At 38.5% G+C, this 22,108-nt stretch overlaps 1 protein-coding gene across 1 annotated transcript in view; it reads right to left on the reverse strand.

The window, feature by feature from the left end:
- The window catches only part of SMG1 (SMG1 nonsense mediated mRNA decay associated PI3K related kinase), a 104,359-nt gene that overhangs the window by 10,811 nt on the left and 71,440 nt on the right, over nucleotides 1–22,108 (reverse strand). The window contains exons 37-57 of the mRNA XM_021698052.1: nucleotides 21,432–21,649; nucleotides 20,956–21,110; nucleotides 19,253–19,475; nucleotides 16,950–17,196; nucleotides 16,329–16,558; nucleotides 14,709–14,957; nucleotides 14,075–14,213; nucleotides 13,879–13,988; nucleotides 13,545–13,763; nucleotides 12,910–13,100; nucleotides 12,026–12,198; nucleotides 11,598–11,877; nucleotides 10,450–10,722; nucleotides 9,981–10,215; nucleotides 9,490–9,716; nucleotides 6,598–6,748; nucleotides 6,305–6,494; nucleotides 5,662–6,131; nucleotides 3,796–3,933; nucleotides 1,394–1,546; nucleotides 170–349 (exon numbers count right to left, since the gene is read on the reverse strand). Coding sequence (XP_021553727.1) covers nucleotides 170–349; nucleotides 1,394–1,546; nucleotides 3,796–3,933; nucleotides 5,662–6,131; nucleotides 6,305–6,494; nucleotides 6,598–6,748; nucleotides 9,490–9,716; nucleotides 9,981–10,215; nucleotides 10,450–10,722; nucleotides 11,598–11,877; nucleotides 12,026–12,198; nucleotides 12,910–13,100; nucleotides 13,545–13,763; nucleotides 13,879–13,988; nucleotides 14,075–14,213; nucleotides 14,709–14,957; nucleotides 16,329–16,558; nucleotides 16,950–17,196; nucleotides 19,253–19,475; nucleotides 20,956–21,110; nucleotides 21,432–21,649 — 4,451 coding nt within the window. The remainder of the gene's footprint in view (nucleotides 1–169; nucleotides 350–1,393; nucleotides 1,547–3,795; nucleotides 3,934–5,661; nucleotides 6,132–6,304; nucleotides 6,495–6,597; nucleotides 6,749–9,489; nucleotides 9,717–9,980; nucleotides 10,216–10,449; nucleotides 10,723–11,597; nucleotides 11,878–12,025; nucleotides 12,199–12,909; nucleotides 13,101–13,544; nucleotides 13,764–13,878; nucleotides 13,989–14,074; nucleotides 14,214–14,708; nucleotides 14,958–16,328; nucleotides 16,559–16,949; nucleotides 17,197–19,252; nucleotides 19,476–20,955; nucleotides 21,111–21,431; nucleotides 21,650–22,108) is intronic.

Here is a 22,108-nt window from a genome sequence, read left to right on the forward strand (position 1 = left end):
TACCCCTAGATTTAATCATTAGATCCCAAAACAATATTTTATATACAGGACACACACTGCATAAATGTAAACTGAGTGAATATATTACATGGACTTCGAGGGCATAATCCTGGCCTTATCATTTTCATCAACTAATCTCTTTACTCCCACACCAAGATTCAAGACTCACCACTCTCTGTAATAGACGAAGCTCTAACTCAGAGACTGAACTGTTAAACTGTGATGCAAATGAACACATTTGCTGACATCGTTTGATTAGTTCAAATAATGCAGCATCCAGGTTTAAGGCTTCTGCAGTTCTAGTTCGTAAGCTTTCAAAATGAATGATATTGCTGCAGAGGAAAGTGACCTGTGAAGAGGCAAAGAGGAATGGAACCATCACAATAAGCGGGGACATGCAGTTTTAATTTGACATGAAAAAATACTACCTATTCATTTCCAGAATTCAGAACCACAATTGGTCCTGAGAAATGTATGAACGACTCTTTTGGGAAATAGATCTAATCCTGATAAAGGCTATGAATAAATGCACCTTGTTTTGGTTGATGTCTTTAGGTTAAAACATGTTTGCTTTCACACAGAAAATTTACTTCATAATAAAACCATTATCATATTCAGCTGCAGTTTATTTGTGCTATGTCCAAATTTCCAATTTGGAATGCTGCCCTTCTGCTTCTACTCTTGCCTAACTTTACAATAAAGATCACAAAATACTAACTGGACATTTGACAATATAATGCACATCTTTTAAGGTATGATAGTACTATTGTGATCATGTAAATAGTTCCCACCTTTATAAATACATACTGAAATATTTACAGATAAAAATGATAGAATATTTGGAATTTCATTAAAAATGGGATGGGAAGGAGGAATAGGAAGTACAGAGGAAATAAAATGAGACTTAAGTTGATAATCACTAAATTTTAATTGGTTATGAGGATATGAGAATCACTGTATTAGTCTAATTTTATACCTGATTGAAAATTACCTAACTTTTTTTTTTTTTGCTTTTGTCCCCTTCCCCCAATCATAACGAAGTTAATCCACAAACTCTGGCGGAACACAAGGTCATAAAGACATTTTATTGCCACAGAGTCACCACAGTTGCATACAGAGAACCTTAGACAAATATGGAATTAAACTCCTTATTTTCCAACAGAGGCTGAGTCCACTTTTTATTTAGCTAGGAGGCAGTAAAGGTCTAGGGAAATAACTGGCTGTGAGCTCAGCCTAAGGGGTGCCCTTCCCACCAAGGCCTATCAGTCCCTCTTTCCAGTACTGTGAACTAGAGGGTGGACTCAAGCTACCCCTAGTTATCCCACGTGTAACTTCCAATCAGTTGTCGAATCCCGTAACTGAAAACAAAGACGGTGCACGTGGGTCACAGTACCTGGCTTGCTCGTTGGCTCTCTTTAAGGACAAGATTTCTTCTTTCAGCTATTGTCGCTTCAAAATCCTGCAGTACAGGTGCCAGTGCAGGGTTGGCACCACCTGCCCACTTGAGTCGCTGTTCAATACTTGCTTCAAGGGCTGCTAGTTTTTCCTATAAAAGCCAGCAGAACCTCAGTGAATATTTGACACTCTCCAATTCCTGGTGAGCATTTTATACAAATACAAGAGAGATTCAAAAGAAGCAGGATGGGACATACATAATTTAGAAAACATTTTAACATACATCCACTGGAATTAATCTTTATTTCACTTTGAATATTTAAGGCTAAACATGTCTGCGGAGGTAAGAACTGGCTTTCAGTTTGTCTTAAAATTTGCTTCTACTTACTTCAGAAAGAGAGTGAGCAAGTGGAGGGAGGGGCAGAGGGAGAGAATCTTTCAAGCAGATTCCCCGCTGAGCACAGAGCCTGATGTAGGGCTCAACCCCATGACTCATGAGATCACGACCTGAGCCAAACCAAGAGTTGGATGCTCAACCGACTGAGCCACCCAAGCACCCCAAGATTTTCATTTTTAAATAAAGTAGTCTTTAAAATGAAACACCTGCTACATCAAATTCCTAATGCTCTTATGTGCTATCTATAAGAAAATCCATTTACCATTTGCAACAACATGGATGGAGCTAGAGAGTACAATGCTAAGTGAAATAAGTCGCTCAGAAGAAGACAAATATATGATTTCACTCATATATGTAATTTGAGAAACAAACAAATGAACAAAGGGGAAAAAAAGAGACACAAACCAAGAAACGGACTCTTAACAATAGAGAACAAACTGGTAGTTACTAGAGGGGAGGTGAATGGGGGGAAGGGGTAAAAGAGACAATGGGGATTAAAGAGTACACTTATCACAATGAGCACAGAGTCATGTATAGCACTATTGAATCACTATACTGTACACTAATATAACCCTGTATCTTAACTAGAATTTAAAAACTTAATTTAAAAAATCATTTATATCTTTGATTATGAAAGATGAAAATCAAATTCTCCCAAATTCAAAAGTTCATAAATAACAGTAAAAATCTATCCATAATAAGGAAGGTTTTATATAACAAAGTTATCCCATTATTTATTCAACACTTCAGGTGGAGGAATTCACATCCTCTGTCTTTTCTGTGCTTCTCTCCCTCTTTTCTCACAGAAACACACCTCTAAAATCAGAAAGGGCACGTATATTCATTCTCCAAAATTGAAAACTAGGCCTAATATACTGTAGAGAAAAGACATTTCACAATCTTCAAAGAAGTGAGCTCCAGAAAAATTTCATTAAAAATGTAAAAATTACAGAAGTGATTATACTTGATTTTATACAAAATTAATTTGTAAAATGAACAGAAAAATGTCAAGTCACTACTGAGTACATGAGATGGAAGAAGACACAATATAAAGACATAGATAACCATCATCAAGACCGGTTTCTTATTTTAAAAAGGAAGGTGAGATTAAATTATTAGGCAGAAATGATAGAGAAATACACTCAATGGGGCGCCTGGGTGGCTCAGTCATTAAGCGTGTCTTCGACTCAGGTCATGATCCCAGGGTCCTGAGATCAAGCCCCACATCGGGCTCCCTGCCCAGCGGGAAACCTGCTTCTCCCTCTCCCACTCCCCCTCTTGTGTTCCCTCTCTCGCTGTGTCTGTCAAATAAATAAATAAAAATCTTTAAAAAAAAGAAATACACTCAATAATAGTAGTCAGGAAAATATTCTATTGCCTTTGACATCATAAAATATCATTAACTATACATAAAAAATGCCTAAGCTGGGTGCGTGAGTTGGTTAGGCGTCCCAACTCTTGATTTCAGATCAGGTCATAATCTCAGAGTTGTGAGATCGAGCCCTGTGTCAGGGTCTGTGCTGAGCTGTGAAGCCTGCTTAAGATTCTCTCTCCCTCTCCCTCTGACCCTCCTGACTCATGGGGACACACGCGCATGTGCACTCTCCTCAGAATGAAAAAAAAAAAATGCCTAAGCTTTTTAGATATGACTAGTAAGCCAGATATAACTGCTTATGTGCCTTTCGGAAAACAAATTAAATGTTAAGTTTTTCTAATCACCAAGGTTCTCTCAACATATAAAGGCAGAGCAATCATCAAATCCATTAAAAACCTGAAATATTTAGTGTGTCTCTATTCCTGGTTAAAAATACACTGCTACCATAAGATTTGGTTACTTTGGAGGGTAAGAAAAAAAGATGTAAGTTAAAAATAAAAGTGCAAAAGGAGTATGCCCCTGTGGCTTAGCAGCCAAGGACAGATATGTAGATATACTGAATACCTCATCACAGTGTAGGTTATTTCTCAAAGTGAATGTGCTTCAAGTAAGGTCTGACAAAACATACCTGAACTGTTGCAATTGAAGTTTCAATCTGGCTCAGAGTATGGAGTTTCTTTTTCATGCTGGTTAGGATGGCAGACCGAGGGGGAGGTGTGACTGACATGGCTTGTGGTCTATTGATAAGGAGGTCTTCATGCTGCCACTGTTCAAAGAAAAGGCAATGTAATAAAATCAGCAGGGAAAAAAAAACAACAACAACTTGAGCTAAAGGGAGGAGAGGTGCAAATTAGGACTGGGGGAAGAGAAAAAAAAAAAACCCAGCTGCAGTAAAGTGAGGTAGGCAGAGAAGTTGTAATAGCAAAAACATTACAAAAGAATCACAACCAGGTGAAAAATTTCCTAATGTAGAGAATGGCTGATAAATGTCTTGGATCAGTGATATGCAACATCTAAGTAGTAATTCTGAAGATGTTTCCAAGTCTATGTAAAAGTCTAGTATACAATCCCCCCAAAAGGTATCTCCGGTTAAAAGGTTGGAAAAGGCATGGGGGGATAGTGGGTGGAGAGGTGAAGACTGTCCAGCTGAGGCTAAGCAAGTAACTGAAAGAAATGATGGCAGCAGTCACAGAACAAAGAATTCTACAGAGAACCTAGAAGTTGCAGAAAGGGGCAGGCAACTGCTCACAGAGGATCAAGCCATCTTGTACGTTTTAAGGGAGGCCCCAGAAGGCCCAAGAGACTTTTGGGCTACAATTTAAAAGTAATACATTGCACTTAGGGCTTAAAATGATGAACATTTGTTCAGATCAACAAAACTGTAAGTATTTTTACAACATCTTCCATACAGTTGTGCATTTTTTAAGGGAATAAACTAGAATGTATAATAAAACTTACAGTACAATTTTAGAAGAAAAAATACAAAAAGATTCCAATGTGCTAGAAAGACCGTTAATATATAATCAATACAATTTCAAAATGTGAATAAATTACTTTTCTTAATTTATAAGCTAAAAACATCAGCTCATGATAAAGTTGCAAAGAGAAGAAAATACACTGATTCCATGCACTGAGCTGAAGCCACCAACTCTACCATGGGGAAGCAGCTTCCACATAAATAATACAAAGTAACCACCGTTTGTGCCAAAATAGATCCCAGGAAAACACAGTCCCCAAATATTACTCCATGAATTACACAACCTGTTTGAAGCTACAGACAATATTGAAGCCTATATTTGGAAAGGAAAAAAAAGAAAGAAGAAGAAAAGAAGAAAGAAGAGCTACAATTTATACTGTGCTTAGTGTCTTATATAACTGTGCTTAGCATCTTACATAAAACATCATTTTTAACCCTCATAGTCCTCAACCTTGGTGAGAGGTATGGTCCCCACTTCAGGGAGAAATTAAACTCAAATTCATATACCTGAATCCAAATCCATCTCACCCTTAAAGCCTATGTTGTCATACTGCCCCCTAAATAATCAAGGACAAAAACAGCCCTCTAAAATCAAATTCCAAATGATGACGGATTCATGCACAAAGCTGTTACCACATCATTAGAGCATCAGGGAAACAGAAGTCACTTTAGAAACAATCTTAATTATATGTTAAGTAATATAGGAGGCATATTCACATAACGAATAAATTCAACCATTAGAAATTATATTTACTTAATGACACAGATAATACCAACCATACAATACTGATGGAAACAAAATTAAAGGTCACAAAGTGTAAACACAAAATATTCTCAACTATATGGAACAGAAACAAGGAAAAAACTGGAAATATCAAAATGCCAAAAAGCTGGCTTTGCTGCAGGCTGGCACAATTCAGGACATTTAAATATTTTTTTCTTTATATTGTTTTATATTACTTCCCCCTGGCTTTCAAATTCCTATAGTGGAGAAAAACACCTTAGAAAAATACTTACTTGAAACATGGCAATATGCAGCTGAACACGCTGCAGGCTTGTCTTACAAGAAGAAATACTGGTTTCCAGCCTGCGCACCAAGTCATGCTTCTTCCAGGCAGTATCATAGGAACTTGCTAACACAGTTGCCCTGTTCATGACCAACTGAGAAAACTTCCCAATCTGAATGTTGTGCTCCACCGCTTTCTTACAAAGATCATCAACAGAAACTTTGCTTTCAGCACCAAAATCCTTCGCCTCCACTTGAGCAATAATGTCTACCCCTAGAGCACTGATAAAACTGCAGAGGGTGAGTCCTAGGGCTTGGTTCGGTAGTCCAATCAAGAGCTGCCTCACAAAGTCAGCTGTGAATGCCTTTATAGGTTTGGCCATCTGGTCTTCACTGAAACAAGAGTTTCTAAAAAGGGTTTTCACATTGACAATCTGTACAGGTCCATTTACAGTATTCTGATCTTCAAGTGAACTCGATCCTAAAAAAGGAATATTTTCTTGAAGTATTTCATGCAAAGTAAAATAAGGTAATAATGATGCTTATTTAAAAACAAGACCTTATGAATGTACAGTTAAATTAAGCCTACTCCATCCTGCCCCCTTCCAAAGTTCTACACAAGCAAATCCAGTATGTTTAAATGTGAAAGATTACCTGATAAAGTTTTAGAAAAGGTACCACAGAGCCTGAAGAACTCCTTAATTGTCTGTAGTCTTTTTAGAAAGAAAATCTCTTCTAGCACCTGCCGGTGATTATCGTCATCAAAAAAATTGACTTGGGTACTCCTGGCTTCCCTTATAATGTCAATCTTTCGCCAAGCTATGGGAATTTCCATCTTGTTTAACTATGTAAAAAAAAAAAGAAAGAAAGAAAGAAAGTTCATTTCTCCACTCTTCAACAACTACTTTACCACACATGCATTATTTATTCTTAAAATCAGTATTTACCTTTTCAACTAATAAACCAAAAGCAGTTTCAACTTGGGCAAACATGCCATCAAATGCTACCAAAAGCATCTGGCCAGCTGACATTTTTGGTGTTTCGTCAACGGAACCATTTCTTGGTTGGATTAATTCACCATACTGAGCATGAAGTATTCTAGAGAAAAAGAAAAGGGGATTAAAATCCTAACTGATGAATACTACATTTGGGGGAGAACACAAAAGGTCAGCAAGAGTCACAGCTAGCATGCAATCTAGAAAATAAATCTTTTTTTCGTTAAAGGTTTATCTTTTTGAGAGAGAGAGAGAGAAAGGCCATAAGCAGGAGGAGGGGCAGAGGGTGAGGGAGAAAATTCTCAGGCAGACTCCCAGCTGAGCACAGAGCCCCACACGGGGCTCAATCCTAGGACCTCTAGATCACCCCCTGAGCCGGAATCAAGAGTCAGACGCTTAACCGACTAATCCACCCAGGTGCCCCGAGAAATCTTTTTGTATGCAGAACAGAGTGTTAGGATAAAATGACATGTAGTGCCATCACAATGTGAAGTTAATGGTTCCGATTCAGTATTAGTAATTGTTCACATGATTAAATTTTATGCAAACCTGAATTATGACAATTTTAAAAAGAACTATGTAAGATATTACAGTCTCACTTTACACAAAGAATGTAAAATAATACAAACCCCCAATAAATGTCAAAAACCACACAATTCTAAAGCTGGAGGACTTAGCAAAAACGGTCAAGTATGTTCACACTGTCACATATATGACAGAGTCAACTACACACCATAAACTCAAATGCCTGCCGTCTGTGGCACACCTGCTTTTGAATAGTGCACAGACTGAGTGTAAGTCTTCAGAAACTCACCCTGTATGTTATCATTAACTTAAGACTTGGACCATGGCTTGTGTATCCGGACACTATTCTGAACATATTATATAAAAATTCAAAAAACAGCATTCCTGGTACCTACAACTAGTATCAGTTCATGTTACTAATGTTAACTAGATTTTCAACTTTATCACACACACATACAGAAATAACTAAAAAACTATTAAGAGAATTTAAAAAGGCTAACCAGAGCAATTTCTAACGGAAAAAAGAGCTACAAGATGGTATACAATTTTTTTCTTGAGATAATTAAAGTTTCTCCAAAATAAGGTACAAACAAGCTTGTAAGAGAATGAGGCATGAAGTCTGTCACCCAAATCATACATGAAAAGTAAATAATCATCCATTTGAGGGTAAGAGAAATCGGATTTAGATATTAAAGGGAGATAAATGAGAGCTGAAATTTAGTGAGAAAGAAAGGTGTATCGATTTAGCATCTTTTTAAATAACGTTAGAAATTTAAATGATAAAGCTGTTGTGCAAATAATCTAAATCATCATCTAGCTGACATTTAGTTTATGCTATAATAATTACTAACTTTTTTAATTCTGTATGGTGACACAACTACAAAGAAACCTAAATTTAGGAAAATTTTGAATGCAGATAACAGAAAACATTAAAGAATTATTATTAACTTTTCGGGTGAAGTAACGGCACCATGATTCAGAAAAATAAGTTTATATTTTAGATATACGTACTTCCTGTACTATTTAAAAATGAAAAGATACCTGCTTCAAAATAATTGGGGCGGTACAATTTAAACAACATAAATAATTTAAACAATTTAAGCAGGTGTAGATAATTACCAAAGGTGGGAAAATGAAGGTTCATTATACTATTCTACTTTCTTTTCTTTGAATTTTCTCACGGGAGGAAGTGGTAGGTCAATCCATTTCTTCTCTCTCAATTATACTTTCTGGGGTAAACTCGACACCAGAATGCCAAAGAAAGAGGTCTTAAGTCACCAGAGATAAAGGGGCTTACAGCTTAGCTAGGGACATAGTGCATGGCTGGAGGAACCACCCAACCTTTGCAGGTTCCAAAGTCAAACTGTTTTTCTGGATTTCAGAGATGAAAAACACCATGTTCAGTATCTAAAACAAACTTACAAAGTTTAAGCAAACTTAGAAGCATTTACCTGAATTGAGGTGTATACTCTATTAACTAAACTGGCTCAGATGCTTCCATGGTGTTCCAAGGGCTGGCTTAAAAAATACCACACTCTACTTTGCGTGTGTGTAGCACACATATGGTGAAACCACAACACTCAAAGTATAGTGTGTATGTGATAAAACTGCGTGGAGCTACACACCCAGTGCATGTGTCATTGGGGAAATCTCAGTAAGCTCTGTCAACTGTACCGACATCCACTTCGTGGTGTTGCCACAGAAGTATAGTATGCAAGATGCTACCACGGCAGGAAGGATGGAGCCTGCAGAAGACATCCCTGCACACATGTATTATACAACTTCCTGTGAATCTGTAATTATTTCCAAATAAATAAACTATTTTTTTTAAAGATTTAATAGAGAAATAACGACCGGTGGGAAGGGGCAGAGGGCGGAGGGAGAAGGAAGACTCCCCACTGAGCAGGGAGCCCGATGCGGGGCTCGATCCCAGGGCCCCAGAATCATGACCTGAGCCGAAGGCACACACTTAACCAACTGAGTCACCAAGGTGCCCCCCGAATAAATAAACTTTGTAAAAAGATCTGTATAGGGTGTTTGGGTGGCTCAGTTAGTTGAGCATCTGCCTTCGGCTCAGGTCATGATCCCAGGGTCCTGGAATTGAGTCCTGCAACGAGCCCGCTTCTCCCTCTCTCATGAATAAATAAATAAAATCTTTAAAAATAAATAAGTAAAATAACAATAAAAAAATTAATAAGATTTGTATAGAAGCATTTTTAAGTAATTCTATCTGCTGTAAAATTAAAACTAAACTTGCAGCACAGAGCCCAGAACCTGTCATCCGGCTTCCCCAGCTCTGTCACAGCTACATTCACTTGCCTGGCAACATCGATGTAATGAGCATGAGTTTCCTCCTCCAGTCCCATAGCCGCATTTCTTAAATAGGCCTGAAGTGATTCAACTAGAGTCTGCAGGGGAACGCCGTCAGTTGTCTGCTCAATAAGACTGTCCAGCTCATGAAGCATAGTTTCTAATGTGTATTCTCCTTTCATTAAACATCTCAGTGCTTCTGGAAATATGATTTGCCGGAAATTTGAATTTAATTCCTATAAATATGTGAGAAATATATTTTAATGTTTCCTGAGTTTAGGTAAGTTATACATTTAGAGGTTTAATGCCATGCGTTAAGAACAAATTTATGCAACTGTAACCAACTTCTGGCTACAAATGTCACACTGATCTTTAAATGATAGATTAAGCAACATTAAAAGCGGAAAAGTCAAATTGCTTTTCTGAACCAGCAATAAAAAGAACAATGTTTAATATCTAAAACAAACTTATCATTTTTAAGCTAATTTAAAAGCGCTCACCTGAAGTGAGGTGTACACTCCATTAGCTAAGTGAACTGCCTCAGAAGCTTCCATTGGGTTTGGAATGTCTAAGTCCTGTGGCACCAGGTGGCACTGCTTCAGTAACTGCACCAGGCAAGTGACGTTCCCGCTCATACTGCAGAGCTCTTCCAAGAACCAGGCTCCATCCCGAGAGGTTAGGTCAACTAGCTGCTCGCCAGCACTAGAAGCAGCACCTTCCATCATCAGGTTACGCCTAAATGCAACAAGGATTTGTACACTGGAACCTACTCAGCTATACTCACACACAAAAGCAGATACCTCAAACTTGGAAAGGAAGTAAAGCAGCCTAACAGTGGGCTAGACTAATGAAATGAAAAGTCAAAGCATACCTTAAGTTTGGTATTAAACAAAAGGGACAGGAAATCTCAGTAAGTATAAATGTTTTCAAGACAACAAAATGGTCTTAGTACAAAGTCGGCTAACTCACCTTGTAAGAGTACAAAGAGCAGAAATAATAACACTTGCTAGACTCAAAGATCCTTCTTCTCCATTCTCGTGAAGGAAAACTTTAATGCAACGTTCAATTTCCTTCAACTGATCCTCACAAACAGGTACAGTGACGGCTTCCTGTTTCAAGCGTTCCACTTGTCTGATAAGCCGGCTGTTGATGTCGGCTGCATAACGCTGCAGAGTCATTTCCGTGGCACTGATGAACTGACACACTGTTGGGGGAGGCTGGGGAGCATACTGCATTTCGTATCTACACAAAGAGAGAGAGGTGCTTGTTTACAATGTAACCACTTCCTGCTTGTAAAGAAAGTTCCCATTTTATTTATTTATTATTATTATTTTTTTTTAAGATTGTATTTATTTGACAGAGAGAGACACAGCGAGAGAGGGAACACAAGCAGGGGGAGTGGGAGAGGGAGAAGCAGGCTTCCCGCCGAGCAGGGAGCCCGATACGGGACTCGATCCCAGGACCCTGGGATCATGACCTGAGCCGAAGGCAGATGCTTAACGACTGAGCCACCCAGGCATCCCATTTATTTTTTTTTTAAAAGATTTTATTTATTTATTCATGAGAGACAGAGAGAGAGGCAGAGGCAGAGGGAGAAGCAGGCTCCTCGCAGAGCAGGGAGCCTAATGCAGGTCTCAATCCAGGACCCTGGTATCATGACCTGAGCCAAAGGCAGACGCCCAACTGACTGAGCCACCCAGGCGCCCCAAAAGTTCCCATTTACACTGGAGAATATTGCCTCTGATGGATCCCCAAATCTTAAATAGTAGAAACCATGATTTCCATTTTTACACATAAGAAAAAGTCTCAAGCTCAAGTAATTTTCCCAGACGACTTGTGAGTGAGCGATAGTTCAAATGAGTTTAGCTCTCTTTACCCTGATTCCATCACTCTGACACTGGGATACATTTTAATTAATTAGGAAAAACACACCATCTTAAAGGGAAAACATGACCTCAAATCTTCTTAAAAGCAAGAAAAAACTGACCCCATTCAGCTTCCATCCAACAACTATTTCTTTCAGAAAAATGAAATATTATGCACACATGATAATAATAATTTGAAAACAACTTTGCATCTAATCCCATGAGAAGTCAAGAAAAGTGTGATCAACGTACTTCCGGTAGAGTTCTTGACAGCGCTCTACTGTGGTGTTACAGATGAGTTCCTCCATCCAGGTCTTCCACTGCTCAATTCGATGTTTCTGAAATATGGCCTTTGGATACTGCAGAGCTACGGTGGCGTAGTGATGCAGCTGTTCCAGACAGCCTCGGAGCACGGAGCGCCTCTGCTGGAGAAGAGCGCCCACTTCCCCCTCCAGCTGCTCACACTGGCTAATCAAGTGCGCCTGACCAGCATTCTGCAGAAAGGCTGTTGCTGGCACATAGCTTGGAGGACCTTTTGGTAAAAGACAATTATTAATCACAGTGAAACTATTCCAAACCAGCAGTAGTCGAAAGGAGCACAAACCAGAACCCCACACATAAACACACAAATACAAAACTCACATGCTCAACATGGGTATCTAAGATAAATCAACCCATACCAAGGTCCATTTGTGAGCTTATCTCCTGAAGCAAACTTGCAAGCTGTGTTGCTTCTAAATTATTGAACGCAGCCTGATAATGTGTTATCCACTGTTCAAATTCATTCAGCTTCACCTGGATTGCTTCCTGAACAGCCCTTTGCTGAGTCTGTAGTTGAGTATGTTCAGAATACCTAATAGGAGGGAAAAAACTTAAATTGCTTCTTCCTTCTATGTACTTTCATAACCTTGATTTTGCTCATACTTGGGACTGCCTGGTAAGCTCCTTTTCAATCTTGAGGGCACTGCTCAAATGTCCCTTACTTCTCTGGTTTTCCCCATATTTCTCTCAGCTATACTCAACAACATTTTAAATAACACATTTTCAAAACCCACCACACCTGCCAGGTGTTATCTTTAGTGTAAACGATGGATACTTCACAGATCTTTTCATCTCAGAGATTCATGCAGTGTGTAGCACTTGCATATTTACCCTTTATCAAGCACCTGCACTGTACAAGGGTCATCCACTTAGATCATTCTATTTAGTTTAATGCTTAATTCAGCAAAGTGGATAAAATAACTGCCACTGTACTAATGAGTAAGGATTCAGACACGAACTGTAGAGAGAAACCCAAACCTCAGGTTTTCTGAATCCAAGTTCATGTCCTAACCACTATATCTACTTATCTCCCATAATTACTCAAACATTTCAATTTAATATAATAAAGCAGAAAATTTAAGTGAATTTCTGTGTATTAATTCAAAATTGCAGTCCTTGGGAGAGCTTCTATCATTTATGTAAACTGCTTAGTAATTCTAATTCAAGTTGACAATGTTTACACAAATATGAAAATTCTCCTTAATGGCATATATTTAGAAACAAGTGTTCAACACTTTTAAACCTGTGCTGCAGAGTGTGAGAAGGATGGTCCACTCCTTCAGCTCCTTCTAGAAACTCTATTTCTTCCAGCAGTTTGCCTTGCAGTTTTTCCACGTCTGTCAGTTGCTCTTGTAAGCTTAGGTATTCGTCTAAGCTGCTGTCCAGCTTGGGAAGCACAACCAGCATCTCATCCCTATTCTTAAACCAGTTCACCTGTAAAAAGGTAATTATGATTAGGGAAATTCTTACAGGGTCAACTGTGAGATATGATGATATCTGCTACAAGCATCATGTTAGATGGACATCCTGGATATATTACTCTATTTAAATCTCTTATTTAAACCCCTGAGGGGGTGATGGAACCACATGTATTTTACAGATAATGATAACCACTGCATTCAAGTTCACATAGCCATAAACTGAGACTCAAATCTCAACAACACCATGTAGTTACCACCATGCCACACAATATACTGTATGTCTTTGTATGGGAACATATCCTACTAAAAAGACATCAAATTGCCCTATTTCACGGACATTTACAATATTATACAGGACAGTCTTTCAAAAATATTTTTAAAGGATAGTTTTACCCAGCTTTTTGATGGACATGTTAACACTAGTAAAATGATGGTGATGACTTATCATTGCCTTCACCTTAATTTCAGCTACTCTGGAAGAAAAGAGGCTGCGGGTGATCTCTCGCTCCATCTCTCTCTTGCTCTGCTTGCTCTCAGCCTGCTGGCCACCTCCACCATAGACAGCGCCAGCAAATCCCGCCTCACCCCCAGCCGTCCAGTCCACCAGGGGGTCATACACAAAGGCCTCCAGCAATGTCAGCAGAGTCTCTCTGCCACGCCGCATGATGTGTAGAACCTGTTTTCAGAGGTGTTTTAAATCAGGTTTTGCCACAAGTTTCCTCATTCAAATGTACTTTTTCATTCCACAGGATTTAACAGGTACATTAAAAGGTATGAGAGAAACAGCATACCTGCTCACATGAAAGCCTAAAAACACCTTCTACTCCGGTTACACCCAGTGCTGTTTCAATATTCTGTGTCATTCGAAAAGGTACTTTCTCAGGAACTCTAAGGCTTTTACCTTGAAAAGACAAATTGTTATATTTCTGTCCTTTTATCAAAAACATTTGACCCTCATATAAATGTAAAAGTCCAACTTAATTTTACCTTTTTCAAAGCAAACATTGTAATCTATGTGAACCACCTCTCCTGTCGTCATATCTATAAGAACATTATCCAGATGTCTATCTCCAAGGCCAATTATGTATCCGACCATAGACATGACTGCAGTAGATCTGGCATAAGACTAAACAAGAGGGGAGAGGGGGTGGGGAGAGCAAGTTGTAACACCATCAGCAAATTTCCTTCCAACATGGTTTGATGCTCCAAAATTCACACAATTCCATAATCCCACTCCGTTTCTAAATAGCACTCTTCAGGGACGCTGCAAGTGGTCCCAGAGGCTCTGCACTGAGCAGCAGACAACACTGTGGTCCTTGCTGGTCCTACTTAGTATTCGAATGCTAGATTTAAAACAAAACAACTATTTTCAGCCTCCCTAGTTTTTCCCTCTCTCAAGCTTTTATTCTTCTTTTCATTTCATCCATAATCCCCTGTTCTGCCCTCACATTCATGGCCATGCCTTATGAAAATAAGTGCAACGCAAGACTCGAATACAGGTCTCAAACTACCAAGTCTGGAGTGAGACGAAGGGTAAAAGGAGGAGGGTGAACAACAGACTAGACAGGAAGCAGGCAAAAGAAACAGTAATATTTATTATGCCCCAAAACAAAACACATACCTGTGTGACTCTCCACCATTCGTCAGGTGTGGTGCAAGATGACCAAAGCTCTTTAGCAAGGAGATTTGGGGGGGTGGCCTCCATTAACTCTTCTAATACCGCCTTCATTACATGAAGAGGCCAATCCCGTCGGGACACATCCAGACTAAGCCCAACTGCTTTTAAAGCAGGGCCAATTTTACTATAATAAAGTTCACTAGGACGAGGTACAATTCCAGGATTCTGAGGAGTTTGGTAGGAATCTTGGGCCTTAAAAAAAATTTTTTAAGAAAAAAAAAAATCAACTTTATTTAAATGAAGATAAAGATTACTTTGAATATAGTATTTTAAAAACCGGTTTTTGAGCGGCATTCTCCACCTTCCCAGCCAAATTGCACATACCAAATAAATAATTCTTCTAGACTATGCATCTTTTTACAACCTACCTATCTTTCTCTTAATTAAGTTCTATCACTTTATTGAAAACTTGGTCTACTGTTCTATTTTCTTGATCTCCAATTCAAACTCAACATTTACATTCTTCTTTGTAACCTATAATTCTACTGAAAATTTATCATTAATTTATGCACAAATTTCATTCTTCACTGATACGTCTCAATCATCAATATAAAATTAACAGTATTCAGACAAAAACTGATAGCCCCTCTCTAATTCCCATCTCTCATTTAACCCTCAGTAATTGTTCTGCAGTCTCCTATGCTTATTTTTTAAACTTGACCCCTTTTAAACTTTTGCTCCTTCCCATACCCACCATAATTAGAATAATTAGAATATTTTGGCTAGATATAGACTCTTGAGGTTGAGACTGTATAAAACTTATTTTTATTTCTGTAGCACTTAGTACTGTTCCTGGCATATATACTAAGCACTCAGATGCTTAGCTAAATGAATTCTAAATTAAATCCCTAGTCTAAATCAAAATCATAAATTTCAGAGGCACAAAATATGACATCACAGTAATTAACTCTAAATATAATATAAAGTTGTTTCTTCTTTACGTACTTAATTTAAAAGAAACTGGTTTTCAAAGCTCTCTTCTTTGTAAATTTAATTTAAAAGACCCTAGGGGGCGCCTGGGTGGTTCAAGTCGGTTCAGTGTCCACCTTCTTGGCTCATGATCCCGGGGTCCTGTCTGTGATCCTGTGATCCCGTGATGGAGCCCCACATGGGCTCCCTGCTCAGCAGGGAGTCTGCCTCTCCTTCTCCCTCTGCCTCTCCCCCCCCCCATTTTCTCTCTCGCGCACACTCTCTCTCTCAAATAAAATCTTTAAAATATAAAAAAAATAAATAAAAGACCCCTAGTAAGCCCAATAAAAAAATCATTAAGATGTGAAATATCAACTTACTGATTAACAACCACACTACCACCCTACCTGCTCCCCCTGTATTTGTCTAGAATAAGATTAACCAAATGTCACCATTTCCACCTCTTCAAACTTTATTTAAATGTGCCTCAGAAACACTTTCCTAAATATTTCAAAAGTCTGTTCTGTAACATTTATAAACTTACCAAAATGCTCAAGTACAGTAAGCCTATGAGTCACACAGAACAAGAAAGAGACTAATATATGTTTTTATGGAAATTCAAATAAAAGTACATGTATATCTAAATTTATCAACCTTCTGTGCTTGTAAGGCGGCTTCCCGTTGTTGCCATCGTTTGTAAAGACCAAATAAGGGTGTGGCTCCATCCACCCACTGGATTAGTCCTGAGCGTGTTCCTAGTGGCGTTACGGAATAGTGTCGGGCATGGAAACGGGGTGTTTCCTGGCGATTGATTGTAGCAAACATGGTATTCACAATAGACAGGAACTGCATTATTCTCTCATCCAGATGTAAATCTTCTAATCCTATGGAAACAAAACTTAAAGTAGCTAGAGTGGTGACCAAATGGGGTGGGTATGGGGTTACAAATGTATCACTTTTGTGTTTCCTCTCAATCTACAGTAGCAGTCAAGAACTGAGAGCCAGGAGAGCATAATGGGAGCATTAGAGAACATTCCATTCAGTCACAAGGTATTAGATACTAGAATTATTAGCTGTACCTCAGTTCTGCTTGCATAAGTTAAACAAAAAGACGAGAGGCAATGGAAAATCTTACTACACAGGCTCCAACCACTTCCATTCAAAATCACAGAAGATACAAGACAATCCAGGCTATTCACCTGGAACAATCCTCTCCCAGCACATTCATACCCAAAGCATCCATAATCAAATTAAGGCTCTTCTTTTAAATCCCACCTTTGAAAAGATAAGGATAGCTCTTGCCATCTGACCCTAGAAAGAGAAGTTTCTTTGGCTTGGTTTTGGTAGGTAAGATGGTGATGGTTCCGCCCACACTGTGGATTGTGACAGTGTCTCTAGCTGACACTTCTCCAGGAAGAGCAATTTCAGTGTTAGTCATGGCAGCCAGCCACGGGCTGATTTCTTCAAGACGCAAGATATAACTTGCACGTTTCTGTGCTCTCTGTTGCAAACTCAGCATTATCTATATTTATAAGATGGGGAAAAAGAGGTTTACGTTATCACTGCAACACTTAACTTTCTTCCACATTCAATTTGGCATAAAAGTAAACTTAAAATACCAATACAGAAATCTCGTATTGTAGTTCCTAAATTTAATTTCATGTTACATACTTGGATCATCCTGAGAGAGGAAATACTGGTGTGCTGATATGACCTAGGTGATTTCTACTTTGTTCAGACCTCTTTTTCTCTGTCCAAACAACCAATGCAATCACAGCAGATGGAAGGAAAGCACTGCTGTGATCACAAAATTCAGGGCTGGTAGCAAGCTAATTCCCCATGTTAAGCTACGTTTTATAAATGCCAAAACAAATCAATTAAGTCCTTACAGCAGAGCAAAAGATAAAACTGACAGCTGCTGGGTGTCAAGTTGACACACTCTTAGAAGCCACTTGAAAAGTTGGTAACAATTTAGAGCTCTGACCACTTGAAGTATGCAGAATTAACACCACAACCCCTTCTAATAATTCATAGGGAGTGGATCGCATGTACAGTTGTATTGCTACTTAGCTAACTTAATAATGTGCTCCTGAATTAATTCTGAGCTCTGCTTTCATGTGAAAAATGTTTTTTCAATCTTCAGTGAGCTTTGTTCCATAAAAGGAAAAAGACAACTGGAAACACCCCAAGTAGCCACAGACAGGACACAATGGATAAACTGTAGCATTTTCCCATAATATATCAATGTTCAGCTGTATACAAAATATGGATGAATCATAAAATCCTAATGCTGACCCATCAATTATGGAATAAACAGACATATATATACAGACATATGTATATATGTAAGGTCTCATTTATATGAAGTTTAGAAACAGGCAGAAACTAAATACATCTTTTAGAAATTCATCAATAAATAACAATTTTTTTTTTTTTAAAGTATTCCTCTTATCTCTTCCTCTGGTTTTCTTAGTTGATTTATTGAAAAGGAGACAAAGAAGCAAGAAACTGCTGTTGGAATGCAAGCAGACAAGTTTTGGCTAGGCCACACACAATAAACTTCATCCTTCATGTTAGTGTTCTAGTCTTCTGCTTCTAGCTATTTACTATGAATTTAGCATTTGTTCTAGTTTCCTCTGGATGGTATTTACTAGTTAAAGTCAGGTGTACTCTTTGTTTCTACACTGTACCTTTTAATAGTTTTCTCATTGCTAAAGTAAGGAAATCAGGAGCAATAAAGGTAAGGGACAGAGAAAGAAAGGATAAAAAAGAGAAAGCTACAAGGTAATAAATAGGTTCCCCAAATAATGGTTCTGTTGCTATACCAGATAAAAACCAAAGTAAATACAGATTAAGGGGACCACAACATAGAAGATAAGGATTCTCAGGTGCCTGGGTGGCTCAGTCAGTTAACTGTCTGCCTTCAGCTCAGGTCACGATCCCGGGGTCCTGGGATCGAGTCCCACATTGTTCTCCCTGCTCCATTGGGAGCCTGCTTCTCCCTCTCCCTCTGCCCCCTACTCCTGTTGGCTCGCTCTCATGCGCTCTCTCTCTCAAATAAATAAAATCTTAAAAAAAAAGATAAGGATTCTCAAATATTTAAATATGCTAATCATCCCCCAAATAGCCTATGCAGAATTGATTTTCAAACAGTTACTTATAAATATTGATGTTGCTATATGTGAATATTTTGTCTGTTAGAAATACTTAATACTCACCCCTAAGAAAGGCTATATAGGTAGAAGATTAAATTTTGTAATCTTTTATGAAGACAAAAAGCAAGCCATCAATATTTAGTTCAAGACCAGACCCCTTCCTTAACTAATTTCTTACAGTATATTCTTCCTAGTGTGAACCCTCTATAGATAAAAGTTTGCTGCCCTAGGCCCATTAGCTCCCAAATTCTCAAAATGATAAAAATACCTCTCTTCACATTCCTTATAAGCAACTGGTCATAGGCTGCCTTCCATGGACCTACAAAATCTTTCACATTCCAAGTAAGGAGAGTCCCCATATTCAAATTTTGTATCTCATACGGAATTTCCCATTTTAGTAGCATCCTTGAGATTTTTCTGTACCTCTTTAAATGGAATCCAGCTGCTTCCAGGCTTTGCAGGATTTGACGGTGTCTTCAGCTTTTCAAGAGCATTTTCAATTGCTTCCCCATAGTTATCCTGAAACCACTTTTCATGAGGTGTTTCTGCAGGGGCTGCAGTGATACTCCTTACATGCTCCAAAGCAAACACAATGGGCTTCATCAAAGCCGTGTGCTTTTCCCGCATGATTGCAATTTTCTCTTCCCTGACCAGGAAGACATCGAGAGTTTTACAAACATGGAAGAGTTTAAATGCATCTAGTGTAAGTAAACAGTATCAAAGAATAAGCTAAAATAAATAAAATATCAGCACAATAACTTAAAACGCAGCATTGTAAAAATATCCAGCACATCAAAGAGGCAGCTTTTCAACACCCGGCGCTGAGAAAACTAGGTATCCACTTGCAAAGAATGAAGTCAGACCCTTACCTTCCTTATACTATCATGTAAAAAAATAACTCAAATTGGATCAAAGACCTTAAGACCTAAGAATCTTAGGAAAGAATGTGAGGGAGGGGCGCCTGTGTGGCTCAGTCGTTAGGCGTCTGCCTTTGGCTCAGGTCATGATCCCAGGGTCCTGGGATCCAGCCCTGCATCGGGATCCCTGCTCCGCGGGAAGCCTGCTTCTCCCTCTCCCACTCCCCCTGCTTGTGTTCCCTCTCTCACTGTCTCTCTGTCAAATAAATAAATAAAATCTTTAAAAAAAAAAAAAAAAAAAAGGAAAGAATGTAGGGGAAAGGCTTCTGGACACTTTAGCAATGATTTCTTGGGTATGGCATAAGGCATAGGCAACAAAGAAAAAAACAGAAAAACGGGGTTACTAGCAACAAAAGACACTATTAAGAGAGTGAAAAGAATGCACAAAATGGGAAAAAATATTTGCAAATCATATATCTGAAAGGGGTTAATATCCAGAATACAGAGCGAACTCCTAAATCAAACAACAAAACCTCCCCAAACAACCCAATTCAAAAATGGGAAAAAGACTTGAATAGACATTTCGTGTAAGAAGATATTCAAATGATCAAAAGGCACACAAAAAGATGCTCAACATCGTTAGTTGTTAGAGAAATGCAAGTCAAAACCACAATGAGATACTACTTCATATTCATTAGGATGGCTACTATATTAAAAAACAAGAAATAACAAATACTGGCGAAGATATGGAGATACTGGAACACTCGTGCACTTTTGGTGGGAATGTAAAGTGGTGCAGGAAAACAGGCTAGTGGTTCCCCCATAAGTTAAACATAGAGTAACACTATGACCCACTATGACTCAGTGCTAAAGGAAGGAAATTCTAATACATGTTACAACATGGATGAACCTTCAAAACATGCTAAGTGAAATTAGCTAGACACAAAGGGAAAAATACCTTTGATTCCACTTACATGAGGTAACCAGAGTAGTCAAACTCACAGAGACAAAAAGTAGAGTAGTGATAAAGAGGCACTAGGGTTAAGGGGCAATGGAGTTAGTGTTCAGTGGATACAGGGCTTATGTTTGGGATGAGTAAGTTCCTGAAATGAACAGTAGTGATGGTTGCACAACACTGTAAACTTAACGTGACTCAATTATACACTTAAAATTGGTTAAAATAACAAGTTTTATGTTTTGTATATTTTACATTAAAAAGGGGGGTTGGGGGTAGCTTCATTTTCAGAGTAAAAGTGTATGAAAACATACTTGCGTAAGGTATTGTTGTTCTGGACTCTCTTCACCTCATCTTCCAGCTGCTGGATCCGTCTCAGGACATACATGTGTTGCTGTAGCAGAACTCCCAGCCAAAGCTCATCCCAGAGAACAGTAACCCTGCGCAGCTCAGCCACAAGCATCTGAACCTGCACGCATAGTACATCCAAATATGCTCGTAGTCTACAAATTCACACACAGCAGTTTTGCAAACACTAGAAACTACAAGTTCCGTGTGTGCATTTTTTGTTCATTATTCAATCAGAGAACCTTGATTACTAATTCTGTAAACACAGATTTATAAAACCAATACTGAATTGTAAAGCCAATTTCGATTATTCCAAAAGCCTTTTTGTTCTTCAAATATCATTTCCATGACAGTTTTTATGGGTTTTGTTTTTAGGTTGTTTTTTGGGGGAGAGGGGTATATAATAAAAATTGTTTAAAAACATACGAATTGTGTTTTGTACCTGTAACACCATAGTTGGGTTTGCGGAGGACAGCTTATCTACAATTTTGCTGTAGCAATCCTGCATCATGGCTTGGTCTTCATTTAATCCACTTTTAGGCTCATCCTTATTGCTATCCTGAGAAGCAGGAGGGCTTCCTCCCTCACATTCAGAAACCAGCAACTCTTCTCCTTGAATATTGCCAAGCAAAGTTGGAATTGCAGAGGAAAACTTATTTCCTATAAGAAAATGGAAGAATTAGGTAGGGTACACTTTGGATTTTCTCCTCTGCGCATATGTCGAGTTAAGGAAAACACTGGTAATCTATCTGACTCCAGCCCTCACTTAACTAATTTGCCTTCCATGCATTAAATTAACCAAAGATCATGGACATTCTGCCTTTTCACAAGGTAAGCTTTTATATTTATTAATATTATAAGCAAATGGAAGATAAATGAAAAAAATGAGTCTCAACAGAGTTTTCTCGCAGCCAGAGTCTAGAGCTTGGTTTCATCCTTATCTACTATTTACTCAGCTCATCGGTGAACCTGAGAGCACGGACTCAACTTCTCTAAGCCTAAATGGGTTACTGTGAGACTGAGGAGCATGTGTAAAATACATCCCCTCGTGCTGGACATAGCAGTTACTACCTCAATAAACAATAATTATTATTACTGAAAAAACCACAAACTCCATCA

The sequence above is a fragment of the Neomonachus schauinslandi genome, chromosome 5 (genome assembly GCF_002201575.2).
Source record: "Neomonachus schauinslandi chromosome 5, ASM220157v2, whole genome shotgun sequence".
NCBI classification, from domain to species: Eukaryota; Metazoa; Chordata; class Mammalia; order Carnivora; family Phocidae; genus Neomonachus; species Neomonachus schauinslandi.